Consider the following 16,380-nt stretch of genomic DNA (forward strand, 5'->3'; position numbering starts at 1 on the left):
ACCATTTTTTAGGCAAGGCAGGTTTATTTGCGCAGCACAAATCAACAACAAGGTAATTCAAAGTTCTTTCCATCAAATATTAAAAGTATTTGGGAAAACGACACATGAAAGTTCATCTTTAAAACATAACATAAAACATGGTTACAGTTACAGAAGTTACAGTGCAGTTTACCGAAAAGCAGCGGAAAACAGAAAATTCTTCAGTCTTGACTTAAAAGAACTTAGAGTTGCAGCAGATCTGAAGTTTTCTGGAAGTTTGTTCCGGATATTTGGAGCATGATTTCTGACGTATTTAGTCTCAAATCTTTTAATAATCGTCGACATAACATTGTTAATTAAACATTTAAATGGTAAATGGTAAATGGACTTGTACTTATATAGCGCCTTTCTAGTCATCTGACTATTCAAGGCGCTTCACAGTGTCTGTCACAATCACACATTCACACTGATGGCAGTGGACATCTACAGACCATCTAATCTGATCTAACCATTCACACCACATTTACACACCCATGCGCAGCACGGGGAGCAATTCAGGGTTCAGTGTCTTGCCCAAGGACACTTCGACATGTGGACCGGGGGGAGATGGGGATCGAACCACCAATCTCTCGAACAGAGGACGACCCACTCTGTCACCAAGCCACAGCCGCCCAATTAATTTAGTGTTTCTAACATATCAGCAGAACCAATAAAACAGTCGGCCCAGAACGTACAGAGCGGATACACAACTTTTATTTTTGTTTATTGTGAATTTGGTTAAATTTCGTTCCAGGTGACGTTTTAAAAAGTCTTGACTTTAATTTGCCTTAATCTTTAGGACGTTCAACTCTGTTTATGGACCCAAGTAAGCAGAAATATTACAATATTCATTTTAGAATAGGAATGAAAACCTTTGTGTGTGTGTGTTGTAGTTGCAGGTCCTGGTCAGTGGGAGGCGCTGCTCAGCTACCTCAATCTGCCCTCCAACCTGCTGCAGCTCCACCAGAGTCAACACACGCTGCTGGAGCCGCTCATACACAGGTAACACACACACCACACACACTCTCACACTCACACTCACACTCACACTCACACACACACACACACACACACACACACACACACACACACACACACACACACACACACACACACTCACACTGAAACAGCTTAAGTAATGCATGCATGTAAATGAGGTCAACACCTGTCCTTCTGATGGTCCTCACTCCTCCCCATAATTGTGTGTGTGTGTGTGTGTGTGTGTGTGTGTCTGTGTGTGTGTGTGTGTGTGTGTGTGTGTGTGTGTGTGTGTGTGTGTGTGTGTGTGTGTGTGTGTGTGTGTGTGTGTGTGTGTGTGTGTGTGTGTGTGTGTGTGTGTGTGTGTGTGTGTGTGTGTGTGTGTGTGTGTGTGTGTGTGTGTGTGTGTGTGTGTGTGTGTGTGTAGGTGGTGTTGTCATCCAGGTGTGAGACAGACACTGCAGGGGGGCGGAGTCATCGTCAGGTTCCCCCGGGAGTCAAACCAACTGATCGAACTGCCAGAAGATTACAGCGTCCTCATCAACCAGGCGTCCAGCTTCACGTCAGTACGCACAGAACACACACACACACACACACGTCCTGATGTCTCACCTGCGTTGCCTCCGTTTACCTGCGCAGGTGTCCGCGGTCAGGTGGTGATAAGTCTCGAGCTCCCACTCTGTGTCTGGTCTGCGGCTCCATGTTGTGTTCTCAGAGTTACTGCTGTCAGACGGAGGTGGACGGAGAAGACGTGGGCGCCTGCACCGCACACACCTTCACCTGTGGAGCCGGCCTCGGCCTCTTTCTCAGGTAACACACCTGTACACCGACACTACTGATACCATGTATACTTCTACTGCTGCATAACAGAAGACCGTAAATCTACGTTGAAAAGGCCACGCCCCCTTGCAGGTGAAAACAAAAGACCTCGGTGTTCTATAGGCGCTAATACGAAAAACAGGAGGGAGAACTCCTTTTAGTAGTTTATTTAAATAAAGTTGTATTGGACTTTAATCGTCTGGTGATACTGTTATGTAAATGTGTGTGTCGTCTGCGTAGCTACGGTTACAGATGTCGTTGTTTTTCATGATCTTTACCTCTCTATCAGATAAAAAATTGTCAAAATCCCTCAAAAATCCCACGTTAAGATAACCAGACGTTGGAGAACATCATAGAAATGTCCACGCTGGGATTTTGGATCAAAAACTTTTGAAATTTCTGCAAGAATTTCCTTCTTTTTGGCGTTTTGATGGCGTTGCGTAAACTGCTCAGAAACCCTGTTATTGTTAGTAAACATAGGAACGTCATCGTCCTCTGAACGCCCTCTAAATACACTACTGTAAATATTAATTTCGGTAATTTAAATGTGATATTTCATATATATAAAGATCGTTGTCATAGTTTTGCATTACCTGCTGATTCAGTGAGGTAGGAATAAATGTGTGTGTGTGTGTCACCTCTGGACACTGAGCGGGCTCCTTTACACACTCCTCCTCCGGTAAACTGGACAAACATCCCCCAACTCGTTCATTTTTTCCGTATACCATCGATCATCGCTCTGCAACGACGTATTAAATCTGTCTGCCGGACTAACGTTTACTATTTCAGGAGGTTTCCAGGCTGGTTAACGTAAAAAAGGTGAAATCAGGACAGATTACAGCGGGATTTGTAATTACCGCCACTCAAAGCCGGTAGTTTGTTTTCACCAGAATGAGGACGTGGCCTCATGTGCTACTGTCATCTATCCTTATGACCGTGTGTGTGTGTTTGTGTGTGTGTGTGTGTGTGTGTGTGCAGGGTCAGAGAGAGTCAGGTGTTGTTTGTAGCAGGTAAAACAAAGGGCTGTTTCTATCCTCCTCCTTACCTGGACGACTACGGAGAGACCGACCAGGGCCTCAAGTGGGTGTTCACACGCACACAGATTCATTTCTGGGAGCCCCCTCCCTCTGCGTGTTTGTTTGTCTGTTTGTTTATTTGTTTGTTTGTTTGTGTCCCTGCAGGCGGGGGAACCCCCTCCACCTGTGTGCGGAGCGTTACAGGAAGATCGAGCGTCTGTGGCGTCAGCACGGCGTCGCTGAGGTCATCGGTCACGCTCAGGAGGCCAATCAGACGCTGGTCGCCATCGACTGGCAGCACCTGTGATGTTCGGCTCCGCCCGCTAAAACCTCTCAACCAATCAGCTTCCTGCGGCCCAGCGCTGAGCTCAGATCTGCTTTCAGGGATTTTTTCAGGCTTTTTTGGTTTCTGTCTCATGGAGGGTCACGACCTTTGACCTTCTCCATGTTTCACTCCACCAATCGGAGAGAGGCAACAAAACTGACTCCACCCTCTCGCACAGACAGGAAGTTAGAAACGTGTCCTTTTTTTTATTAATTAAACATTTTTTTCATATAGTTTTGGAAGATTTTCTGACTTTATTCTTTAACCAAAGTAAAGCCCCGCCCACCTGCTGCTGTCACTCACACTCTGATTGACAAGTGTTTAATCCTCCATCTTGAATCCTGTCAGATCATGTTGCATGATGGAAAAAAAGAGCCTGGTGTCAGACGTCTGAGTGAGTCACCATCTTGTTGTTCAGGTGTGAAGTTTAACTGACGGATTGTGATGAAAAAAAAGCTGAACTGTTCGAAAAACTACAACTCCCATGATGCATTTCACTGACAAACAGCCAATGACGGAGCTTTTAAAGTGCTAACGCCGACCTGAAGCTTTGGATCACACTTGGTAGAAACCTGATAAATCAGTTCAGTGTCACGTGCTGCCTCCGTCTCCACGGCAACAGCAGCTGAGGCTCATGGGTATCGTAGTGTGTAGATGACTGAAAGTGTTCACCCACGATCAGAAGTCCATTAAAGAAACTGTTGAATTAAGATCACAGTGAAGCAGCAGCTCCAACAGAAACAAGAGTCTCTTATTTTGAAATATCGTCCTGGTTTCCACGGCAACAGGTTCCCAGAGTTCAGTGCTTCTGCGGAAACCTGTGAAACATTTGAAGGAATATTAATAATAATAATCCTACGAATCTTTTGTGTCTTATTATAAAGAGTTTGGCGACGTGTCGCAGCACATATCAGCTCGCGTCGTTTAGGAAAGACGCTGATATCAGATCAGATGTTTTAGTTACGATTTATTGTTTTATTTAAAAAAAAAAAAAGCTTTGTGTTTCATGTGTTTTTGTTTTGGGAGAGCTGTGTGATGTCACTTCCTGTCAAAATGAGTTGAATGTTTTTTATGAGTTTGTGCTGAAACGTGACGTTTGGGGCGAACAGACACAGAAACCTCGGTTAATTTATTTATTTATTAGTTTGTTAAAAAAAAAATCTGAGTTTCTTTGATCTTCTTTCAAAGATCCGGCTGATTTTTCTTTTTCCCACGTTTCAAAAGATTTCCAGACGAACAAACGCGTTCGCAGCATGTCGCCTCCATCATCATCGATCACATTGGACTTGTTAATATGTGAATTCTTGTATAAATGAGTAAATGTACAATATTGTATAAGAATAACAAAACCAATAAAAACTTTAAAAGGAGTTCTTGTTTCTGTTTGGTTGAGCAGATCGAGTCGTAGCAGTTTGTCCTGAGGGGGGCGCTAGAGGAGAGGTCCCTGCTCAGACTGAGCCGATGGCAGGTTGCGGCCAACGATTCACCGTAAAATCACCCCAATGGTCTTTTCCGGCACTTAACAAACATTTAATAAATCACAGGGAACAACTATTAACGGAGAAATCCAGGAGAGTCGCTAACAGCCGGACATGGCTAACAGTGGTTAGCTCGGGGCAGTACGGTGAAGGCATTCAAAGGTCTTTTTTAACCACTAATGCTACTGAAAATAACAGCAAACCTCTGCAGCAGCATGAGAAGAGTCCCTACATACAAAACAAAGCACCAATGGGCTCCTTCCTTTGGGATTGACTTTGGTAATCCACTGTAATGGACTTTACTATGAGAGGAGCTGGTACAGGGGCCAGTAGGTAAGTCTTTAAAACACTCTTTTAATAAACTCTGGCTTCACTAACTACACTGTTGCTGCTTTGTTTTGTGTGTGGTGGTCAGCACTGTCGCCTCACATCAAGAGGGTTCCTGGTTTGATCCCGGCTGGGGCCCTTCTGTGTGGAGTTTGCATGTTCTCCCCGTGTCTGCGTGGGTTTTCTCCGGGTTCTCCGGTTTCCTCCCACAGTCCAAAGACGTGCAGGTGTTCGGTTCATTGATGGCTCTAAAATTGCCCGAAGGTGTGAATGGTTGTCTGTCTCTGTTTGCGATAGACTGGCGCCCGGTCCAGGATGTACCCCGCCTCACACCCCATGTCAGCTGGGAGAGGGTTGAAGATGATGATGATGGCGTCAACTTCGGTTCAATTCAGTCAACCAAGTATTTTTGACTGGACTCTTCTCTGCAGAAACAGCAGCAGAGGCTCATGGGTACTCAGAATCTTTTGATCGTCAGCTTGAATTCAATGAGTCTGAAACTTCCCTCAGTTTGTTTGTTTTTTAAGAACGGCAGATCTTGTAACGTTGACGTTAGTGCGTAGTTGTTCAAAGGGTTCTGTGACCTGTGGACGGTTCATCACTTCCCCGAAATGGAAGTTCCCTTAACCGGCATTCCTTGAACAGGGAGCAGGACAGCAGCAGCTCTCGTGATCGGGTAGTTTATCGGCACGGTAACATCTGCGGACCTCGTTACAGGAAGTTTCTAGTTTTGTGTTTGCTGAGTGGACGTATCATCAGTTCTACTTCCTGCCTCTGAGGCACACCTGCAGCGAGGGGAGCTCCTGTGAGCAGAACGGAGGCGCTGCTCAGCAAAGAAGTGCGAGCTGACCGGCGCAGAAGAGGAAGCTGCTGCTTAACATCAAACCAATTAGCGGTAATTCGGAGGATTAGAGGCAGCAGCTGATCTGCTGTTAATGGGATCAGAGCCCATCGGAGGTTTAGGATGAAGTTGCAGCTCGCTCACATTCACACCTTTTCTTCTGCCGGAAATATCAGTGTGGAGGAACCCACTGCACATCTGACGGGTTTTATGTGAATTTGTTGTGATTTGATGGTAGACCCCTCTGCCCCCACAGCAGTATGGACTGTCCTGGCCTGAAGCTCGGCATTATGGGTCTGAAACTAGGAGTTCTGGCAGCTGCTTCTTTCTGGAACGGATTAAAACTGTGAAACTCTTGACGGATCCTCAAACTGCTCCCAAAAGGAAATCGTTTTTTCTTATTGCTCCCTGACATTTAATCGATTTCAGTCGAGTGTTTCGATCACACTAAGAGGTCAAAATGCCGTTCATGCCAGTGAAGTTCAACCTGCAGAAGCGGGTGAAGCTGGCTCAGGGTCTGTGGATGGTCTACTGGCTCTCGGTCATCGTGGGGATCCTCATCTTCAGCCTCGGCCTCTTCTTCAAGATCGAGCTGCGGAAGAGAAGCGAGATGATGGACAACAACGAGAGCCATTTAGTGCCCAACCTGCTGATCCTGTTGGGCTTGATGGCCTGCGGGGTCAATGCCTTCGGAGGAAAGGTGTGCCACGACTCTCTGGACCCCGTCAAGTTCGCCAAGTGGAAGCCGATGCTGAAGCCATACCTGATGCTGTGCTGCGGCTTCAACGCGCTGCTGCTGGTGACGGCGCTGCTCTGCTTCCTCATGCAGTTCGCCATGTACCTGACGCTGGCCGAGGGACTGAAGAACAGCATCAAGTTCTACAAGGACACGGACACGCCGGGGCGCTGCTTCATGAAGAGGACGCTGGACATGACGCAAATCGAGTTTCGCTGCTGCGGCAACAACAACTACAGGGACTGGTTCGAGGTGCAGTGGATCAGCAACCGCTACCTGGACATGAGCAACGACCTGGTCAAAGAGTGAGTACAAGGACCGAATCAGTAAGCTAGAGCTGGAACAGTCACCCTGTTCATCAGTTAGTTCACTCAGGTCTTATCAGACGAAACAGAACTGAATGATTTTCACTGTTTTCGCGTTTTAAGACCAAATGATTAATCAACTAGAACCTGAATCTTTCTGTGGGAATCACTGGCGTCTTCACACAGCTTTGCATCTTAACAAAGATCTGAACAGAGAAACACTTCATTCACAAACACTTTGGTTTATTAATACCATCCTGTCATTGATTGTTTCACATCTTGGTCTCATTAAACCGACCTCTGTTCAGGATGTCCCTAAAGTTTTCTTCAGTCTTCATTTTCTCTGAACTCGTGCTAATTTTCTTCTCATCTTTAAGCCTCCTAACGACAAAAGCCTCATTCAAATCAACGTTTCCTGAACAGTTGATCATCGTCAGTCGACTCACACTTCGACTGACTGTTCAGAGCTCAGCGGGGCGTCGGAGAGACTTTTGTTAAAGGGGGTCAGTGGAGGATAAATGAGGGAATTAAGTAGGTAAAAGTTACCGTGCAGGAGGTCGATGTAGCAGCTTCTCCTCTCTAAATCTATAATCTGTCAGGATCTGATTTCCACCTAACTGCAGCTTACATGCCCGCTAACATGACAAGGTTAAACCACACCAGTTCACTGAGGGAGCGTTTGATTCTATCGCCAGAATGAGCAGGTCTGTGGTTGCAGGTCTGTGGTTGCAGGTCTGTGGTTGCAGGTCTGTAGTTGCAGGTCTGTAGCTACAGGTCTGTAGCTGCAGGTTTGTGGTTGCAGGTTTGTGGTTGCAGGTCTGTAGTTGAAGGTCTGTGGTTGCAGGTCTGTAGTTGCAGGTCTTTAGATGCAGGTTTGTAGTTCCAGGTTTATAGTTGCAGGTCTATGGTTGCAGGTCTGTAGTTGCAGGTTTGTAGTTGCAGGTCTGTGGTTGCAGGTCTGTAGTTGCAGGTCTGTAGTTGCAGTTTTGTAGTTGCAGGTCTGTGATTGCAGGTCTGTAGTTGCAGGTTTGTAGTTGCAGGTCTGTGGTTGCAGTTTTGTAGTTGCAGGTCTGTGATTGCAGGTCTGTAGTTGCAGGTTTGTAGTTGCAGGTCTGTGGTTGCAGGTCTGTAGTTGCAGGTCTGTAGTTGCAGTTTTGTAGTTGCAGGTCTGTGATTGCAGGTCTGTAGTTGCAGGTCTGTAGTTTCAGGTCCGTACTTGCAGTTCAGTTCTAGATCAGTGTTTGCGTGTAATGTTATTGTGTTAATGAACTATGATCATTTCCCATCATCCTATGTTTACTTGCTGTCACTCTCAGGCCCCTTCACTTCGCAGTCACACAACCAAACGTCCTTTTGTTCACACTCAAAACAGATAAAGCGAGGCTAATATCTCATTAGCAAACATCTATTTTATGTAAATATGTAATATATTAAGTAAAAATTTGCTATAGAAGCTAATGAAATGAGGGTGTACTCACTGCTGATCATCGTCCTGCTTCCGCTCTCCAGAGGATGAACCCCTTAGATCTTAATGCGTGCGTTCAGTCTGATCATCAGCTGGTCTTCTTCTTCCTTTCTCTTACATACTAAAGGGCGTCCAACAGGGTTCAATACTAGGCCTGTTAGTGTTTTCCATGCATGTCAATGATCTGTAAATTTATCAAAGTATTGTGTCATTGTATGCTGATGATACTGTTCTTTATCGTTCTTCTCCATTAGCAGAACAAACCATCGAGCTCGGGAGGCGCTAAAAACCAAAAAGCATCTCTTTGTAGTTGATTTGCATTTGAGTTCCCTCAAGAAATGAGGCTCTGATGAAGGGTTTGCGGGGTTCAGGGGTCCCGATCGTCCAGCTCAGTGATCCATCCATCCACACAGCTATGATTATGATATCCAGCCAGGCAGTGTGTTTGACCTCTGACCTCCCTGTACAGTACAGTAAAAATTGTCCCAATCGCAATCTACACATTCAAAGACTTTGGTGTGTTAGGGTCGCCCCACCGTCTAATCATCAAGTGCATGAGGGCCTTCTAGCAGACATTTTGAGCCCTTTCCGTAAACAGCATTTCAGGAGACTTAGCCTGAGGCAGAGGTGTTAAAATAATCAAAAAGGTCAACAAGCAGGACTGGCACATGGCTGTTCAGCCTGGCATATTAGATTAGCACAGAAACGTTAGCAAGGATTTAAGGTTTCCTTAATAAACACACGGTACAAGAATGATTAACCCTTTAAATTTTGCTTAATGAAAATAAAAAAAACATGTAGATTGATTATTTGACCTCTCGTGAGCCTGGAAGACGTCAGGCAGTGTCTACCACTTCGATCCCTGCAGCCTTTCGCACTTCTACCACCTACCAGGTGACGTCAGTTGAGTCCTTGAGGGTTCAGGGTTTAGGGGGGGACGTTTGGATTTGGCCGTTAACTCTGTCCGTCTTTGTCCTGCAGTCGCGTCCTCAGTAACGTGGAGGGGAAGTACCTGATGGACAGCGTCCCGTTCAGCTGCTGTAACCCCGGGTCCCCTCGGCCCTGCATCCAGCACCACCTCACCAATAACACGGCACACTACGACTACGACCACCGCATAGAGGAGCTCAACATCTGGACCCGAGGATGTCGCGAGGCCCTCTTCCAATACTTCAGCAGCACGATGACCAGCATCGGCGTGTTCATCTTCGCCACCATCATCCTGGAGGTAAGGGTCCAGGAAAAGTCTAACGTTTAGTCAAATCCTCTTTAGTTAGATGTTCAGATTGATACCATTCATCAGATACACTGTGTGGTCATGACCCTGTGGCGTGCAGTTTAGTCCCGTTGTGAATTAAAAGTGGACCACATGGTTAGGTCCAGGAAAAAAAATCATGGTTTGGTTTAAGATAACTACGTATGTAACTAATATTTATGGCGTTAGTTAAGAAGGTTACGTAAGAAAGTGAACTTTCGTAAACTACGTAACAACATTTGGTTTCACACAGGACTTGACCATCTCCTGGGTGGGAGTCCGTTGCTGGTTACATCCATCCGTCCTCCCTCCGCAGACTTTATTTGCATAATGTGGGGCTTACAATGGAGTTGGCCTCATACAGACGCTAAAGGGCGCCTTGGTATCAGACGCTGAGGGACACTGACCACGCCGCCATATTTGATCTGTACGCTAAATATGAAGCCAGCAGCTGGTTAGCGTAGCTTAGCATAAAGACCTGAAACAGACTGGTTCAGTGCAAAGGTAACAAAGTCCGCCTACCAGCTCCTCTGAAGCTGATGAACACGTTACATGTTGGACCGGTGATTTACTGGAGTCATTGAGACACGACAGTGGTGACAAAGATTTCACTAAATGTTGAAGTTAACTTTAATAGCTTCAGATCTACCTGATCAATCAGTCAGAGCTCTAGACCAGTGTTTCCTCAAATGGGGGTTCACAGACCCCTGGGGGTACTTTGGAGAACTGCAGGGGAGATTAACAAAAAGTTAATTCAAGAAATATCAGTCATGCAGAATTCCTTAAATAAATAAACAATACATTAAATTAAAAAAAAGGAAATGTAAGTTCGATAAAGTGCATTTTATATTCAATATTCTTATTTTTAGTTAATCAAAAAGCAAAGTTCAATGCAATCACTATCTGACGTGTGGCATTTAATTCTTCTTTAGTTCCACGGTTGATCTTAAGTAGATCAGACGCTGATGGAGAAATGGTGTACTGTACCTCTTTATACAAGCTTTATTTTTTCTCTGCCGATCAGGGGGCACTCGGCTGAAAAAGTATTTAAAAGGGGGCACATTATAGAAGAAAGTTTGAGAACCACTGCTCTAAATTGACCTTTAATTAAACAGCCAATGAGAAGAGAAACGGCTGAATGACTGAAGCCTTTGCTGAGTTACAAATCTCTCACTTTCATCTGCAGGTGACCTTTCAAAGTGTATTCTGTCACATGCAGTCTTGAACTTTGACCCTTGGGTGGGGTCATCGCTCATATTAACACACACACTATTCAGTATATGGGTATTTTGAATGCAGTAAATGCTGCATCTCACCTGCCGCTGCTTTTAATCTCGGAAGACTTTCTCCTGGAGGTGAACGCAGGATAAGTTCTGTTCTTAATCTTCTGATTTAAAACGAGATAATCGCAGCACACCTGCAGTAAATTAACCCAACGAAGGGGCCTTAAATGCGCAAGGTTAACGGTGTAATTGATTAGCGAGTGATTAGCGTTAGCGGCTGCTACGTGACGATCACCAGATTCTGCGGACTGCACGCGCCTGACCCGACGTGAACAAATACTGTTTTAAAATGATGTTTCATTTCTATTTAATAAGATTTTATTCATTTGCGCAATGAAACGAAGAAAAATAAATCCAAACATAAGAAAATAAGCAAGTTTAACAGGTCTGTGAAATGAAAAGAAAAGGTTTATAGAAGACACCGCGCCTCAGTAAGTATTATAAGTAAAAACAAAAGTCATGTGATCCACAAAAGTAAACAACAAGCAAACGTAAGGTACATGTTTGTTTTAAAATGACTCATATACTTTCTCTGTAACGCCGTGTTAATATAGAATGTATTTTTATGTTTTCCTTTTGTGTAATTGTTGGAGATTTTGTGTTATTAGCAGCTCAGAGACAAACGGACGGTGTAAAGTTCAGACTCTGACCTGGAGTCAGTTGATATCATCGGATGTTTTACAGTAAAATGAGAAGAAGTTCCTCGTTTCAGTCGACTCATGTGCTGAGGTGGTGGCGTGCTAAGCTGCCAAGCGGTGGTCAGGCTCATCGAGGATCAGAAAACTATTCTGGGGGTTAATCTCCCCGCAGCGGCAACAGGTTGCATTCTGGGAAGATCAGGATGAGGGACAGTTACTGAGAGTGAATTCGTTATGTGGGTCAAACAACAACTTTGACCTGACGCGTCACGACAGGCGGATTTAAGAACAACATCCTGAACTCAATCACATGTTTGCTGCTGGTCTCAAATCTGTTTTATTCTCTTCGCTGAAGCGTCCTGCGGTGTGTGACCAATCAGAAACCTTCTGCACATCGACAATCAAGTCAACGAACGAACAAATGAACGAACACACTCGGGTCTGTCGGACAGAGACGGAGCGTCATTGCAGCCGGGGACTGAATGTAACCGAGCTAGAGTTGATCTTAAACTCTACACAATCGAACGGTTTCAAGTAGGAACATGATCCAAAATCCGAAAGTCTTCCTTGACGTTAGCGTGTAGCTACATCATGTTGTGTCTGCGCGTCTGTTGGGTTTGATCTAGGGTCTATCTGGACAGATGACAGAATCAGAATCAGAAAACCTTTAATGTCCCGCAGACGGGGAAATTCGTTTGTAACAGCAGCAACAGAATATGACAATCAGGAATATGTTAAGGTAAAAATATAGCAAAAATAAGCAATAAAGTTAAATTTAAAAAGGGAAGAAATAGAAATAGACATATGTACATATTCACATGATGTAGTGCAGTTGTTCTTGTTTTGTAATAATGTAATATGGAATAAATAAATATAAATAAATATGACCAAATAGTGCAAAAACAGAAGTGCCCATAGTACAGGCATGTTGCACAGTGCAGGGTACAGGATGAGGTCAATAGTCTATTTGGAGCAGTGCTGATTGTAAAGTCTGACAGAAGCAGGAAGGAAGGACCTGCGGTACCTCTGCGCTGCAGACATGCTGTAGTTTTGTAGGCTGACCCAAAAGTTCACATCCTTTTCAAAAAGCAAATAGGAATTTCTCATTGGATTTTGGTTTAACTGCAGATAAAAAAACGTTTGCGACACTTAGATGTCTTGTTCAGCAAGATAATCTTCACACATTAATTTCACTTTAGGATTTTTGAAGCGTAAATGCAACTGGCAGAAGTTAAAAAAAAAAAAAGAATAAGGTTAAGGCAATAAACGGACGACACCACTCACTAACTTTCTAGCTGATTTCGCTTGTACGGCCACTGCCTTTTTTAAAATGACTGTATTTTATGTCGTAGAGCAAAACATTAAAATCTCATGTCTGTGTTAAAGCAGATCTTACCTTTCTTACATGTCTCAGAGCGCTTCGCTCCAAAGTCCCACCCTCCTCCCCCCGCTGCACCTCTGACGCTTCCCTGACATGTGCGTCGAATTCGAGGGAGATCAACCTACCTTGAATTCGCTAGTAGGAGGTTCCACTTTGATAGACAATCCCGTGCACTTTGCCAAGTTGGAGGTCCGAAACTTTGGACTTCCCATGACACTTGAACGCAGCATGAGCAGCGCAAGTGAAACGGAGCGACCATGACAGGCAGGAAGGTCCGCAAATCATTTTATTCTGACCAAATAAAATGATTGGTCAGACTTTTATCAGAAATATATGAGAATTGAATATTTTTAAGCTTCAACGCCTGTTAGATATCTTTTTCATTTTAGTGCCATACGCTTATTTAGCCTCGTGAGTCCATCCTGATCTCTGAGCTCCGTTGTTTTTTACTCTCAGACCAGTCTGGTAACGTGCGGCGGAGAAAATTTGGAGCCGTTTGCCAAGCGAACGTCCAATCAGCGTTAATTTTGAGGATTTAAGTGACGAAACAAGAAGCTAGTGTTGAGTGTGAACAACATGGAGGCTTCCACGGATGAGATGAGCAGCTATGGAGCAATCCGCTCACTAACTCTCTGTTCTCTGGATCCTTCTGTTGAATATGGACCGGGCTCCTGAAATTGGGCCTTTGAGCCGTAAATTCACGTTAAACACAAAGGGAAAATATCCTTTACCCACATGTTGTTTCCTTTCTGAGCTTTGCCTCCACGCTGTTAGCACGTCACACGCTTCAGTCATCTGATTGGTTGATTTGGCCCGTGTGTTGGTGATAGACAGATGGTTTATCCAATCAGCAATTGGTATTTTCGCCCCTTCCCAGAAGATCTCAAAACCAGAGTTCCCAGATGGACATGCTGAGCAAATGTGAATAAATCCATCTGGAGGAGTAACGGAGGAGTACTTAACGCGTATTAGGAGCATCAACCACAGATTGGATTTGCATCAAACTAAAATAAACTTTTTTATGTAACAAATACAAAAATGCTAGCTCATTTCCAGGTTTAAGCATCATTTCTGCAGCACGATAGCGGCCTAACTTATCAGATCTGGATGGTCCAGTCGACATGGGAAGCCATTATTTGCTAAATTCTTGCAAGATGGTTATAGTTAGATGGTTCATTTATGGCATTGAACTCGAATGGTTAGTATAAGTAGTTGGGAAGTGAAGTCCTTGCATTTTTTGCCAATCAAGGGTTACAATCTACACGATCATCCGGAAGCTACAATCAGTCTGACTTAACACCCGTTCAAAACACCTTTTTCGTCCAAACGCTCTTTTAAAACAAAACAGACAACAACGGCCGAACATGTGAACAATTACCATCGCCTCTTTCTTCGATAAGAAAGACGTAAAATGACGATTATCTGTTCAAACAACGAAGAACGCGGCATTACGGCATTGTAGAAATAAGAGGCTCGGACCCGGATATCTTATTTTGAAAGGGTGTTACGTAACGTCTTAACAGACCTGGAGTGCAGACGGCCAAAACAATATTAATGTGACGTTTAAATCTGTGATAAAAGTTTATAATAAGCCTGTGTGTGTGTGTGTGTGTGTGTGAGGTGGCAGACATGGCAGGGTTAAAGTACCTCACCACGGCTCTGGAGACGATTGAGGACCCGGACAACCCGGAGTGTGAGAGCGAAGGCTGGCTGCTGGAGAAAGGAGTGAAGGAGACGTTCAGCGACCTGCTCGGCAAGCTGAAGACAATGGGGAAGGGCAACACGGTGGAAGAGGGCGGGGAGGGAGCTGAGGGCGCCAACTGAGAGTGCCACCCGCCACAAAGGACTGAGGTCTCCCCCCGTCCCCCAACTCCACCTGGCTCTCCCCCAGAAAACGGGTATCGAGAGAGAGGAGAGGTCTTCTCCACCGTCTGTACATAACGCCATCGTACACGTGTTAAAATACTACACACCCAGGTTCAAAGTGAACAAGTAATTTAAAGTTAATGTCTATTTTCCATTCTGTAAATATGTTGAACAGAGTTTATTTTTAATCAGGAGGAACAGAAACCTGCTGCTGTAAATAAAACATCTGGGTTGGGATTTTAAAATTATAAACATTCCTCATTACCGCCTCCTGTCAGACACCATCGGGTCTGAAAAGACGCCGGGCGCAGACCGATACGTGACACCGCATGTTGCCGTTCGTCCGGCCGAGCACACAAAATATTCTGTTTTTAAAAAAATTTGAGGGATTCTTGCCAAACATGTTTGTTAATGTGAAAAACAAACATCAGTGAATGCATCATTGTCAGCTGTTCTTACGTGCACATTCGGACGCCGCGCATCGGTCGAGCGCTAGTCTTCACCGTCGCTGTCTGACACGATTGGTTGACATGGAAACAGACGGCCAAACCATCTAAAACAATACGTTAACTTGTCTATATGCGCGTATGTTTAATTCTTTAGGTTCTTTCTAACAATTCTTCCGTTTTTATGTCCACCACGCAACTTCTAACTTCTCGGTTTCATTAGAAGGAACGGTAGCTAACGTCTTTAACCCGAAGCGTGTGATTGGTTGGGCGTGTTGGGTTCGGACTGAGCCTGTCAGACAGAGTTCAGGGTGATAATGTGGCCGTCTGGTTCCCTGTCAGAGCGACGCGGGTTCTTTTTTTACTCTAACAGACACACAGGTGAGAGGTAAAGTCAGGTCAGCTGTATATAGTGATTAAAGGGTCAGTTTAAAGAGAAACGCAGTTTGCAGTTACATGTTGTAATATTTGTATTATGGTTGTTTTTTTTCTTTTCTTTGTGAAATGGAGAGTTGTGACGTTTTCAGCCAGTTGTTGTGGGTCGGTCGGAGCTTGTAGTCGCTCCGCTGTGTATGATAAAACCTATAAAGAGATTGTGACTGACACCGAACTGTCTGACTCGTGTTTTATACTTATATTTTATGTAAACACAGGTATATACACGGGTATGCACAGGTATAAATACAGGTATATACACGGGTATACACAGGTATGAATAGAGGTGTATACACGGGTATACACAGGTATAAACACAGGTATATACACAGGTATAAATAAAGATATATACACGGGTATACACAGGTATAATAGAGGTGTATACACAGGAGTATACATAGATATGCAAGCGTATGTATACGGAGTGGTATAGAGGTGTAAATAGGGGTATATAAACAGGTATAAAGTGGTATATACAAAGGTGTAAATAGGGGTATATAAACGGGTATATAGTGGTATATACAAAGGTGTAAATAGGGGTATATACAGGTATATGCAGAGGTGTAATTATGGGTATATACAGGTATATAAACAGGTATATAGAGAGGTGTAAATATGGGTATATGCAGGTATGAAGTGGTATATACAAAGGTGTAAATAGAGGTATAAAAAAATGTATCTGGAGGTATATGCAGAGGTGTAAATAGGGGTATACAAAAGGTATAAAGTGGTATATACAAAGGTGTAAATAGGGGTATATACATGTAT

General features: G+C 44.2%; 2 protein-coding genes across 2 annotated transcripts in view; both read left to right on the top strand.

Annotated features, from left to right (window-relative positions):
* The window catches only part of ubr2 (ubiquitin protein ligase E3 component n-recognin 2), a 19,775-nt gene extending 15,273 nt beyond the window's left edge, over positions 1–4,502 (top strand). Inside the window, exons 19-24 of the mRNA XM_083922480.1 lie at positions 13–52; positions 912–1,020; positions 1,424–1,558; positions 1,636–1,806; positions 2,794–2,895; positions 2,997–4,502. Of these exons, the coding sequence (XP_083778606.1) occupies positions 13–52; positions 912–1,020; positions 1,424–1,558; positions 1,636–1,806; positions 2,794–2,895; positions 2,997–3,138 (699 nt within the window). The 3' untranslated portion in view covers positions 3,139–4,502. The remainder of the gene's footprint in view (positions 1–12; positions 53–911; positions 1,021–1,423; positions 1,559–1,635; positions 1,807–2,793; positions 2,896–2,996) is intronic.
* A 1,760-nt stretch (positions 4,503–6,262) lies between these two features.
* prph2b (peripherin 2b (retinal degeneration, slow)) lies at positions 6,263–14,689 on the top strand (the record flags this gene model as incomplete). The annotated part of the gene is made up of 3 exons (XM_083922449.1): positions 6,263–6,843; positions 9,290–9,536; positions 14,486–14,689. 3 exons carry the CDS (start codon positions 6,263–6,265, stop codon positions 14,687–14,689), a joined length of 1,032 nt encoding a protein of 343 aa, XP_083778575.1.
* Positions 14,690–16,380: the final 1,691 nt, after the last annotated feature.

The sequence above is a fragment of the Echiichthys vipera genome (assembly GCF_963691815.1).
Source record: "Echiichthys vipera genome assembly, chromosome: 11".
Lineage (NCBI taxonomy): Eukaryota > Metazoa > Chordata > Actinopteri > Perciformes > Trachinidae > Echiichthys > Echiichthys vipera.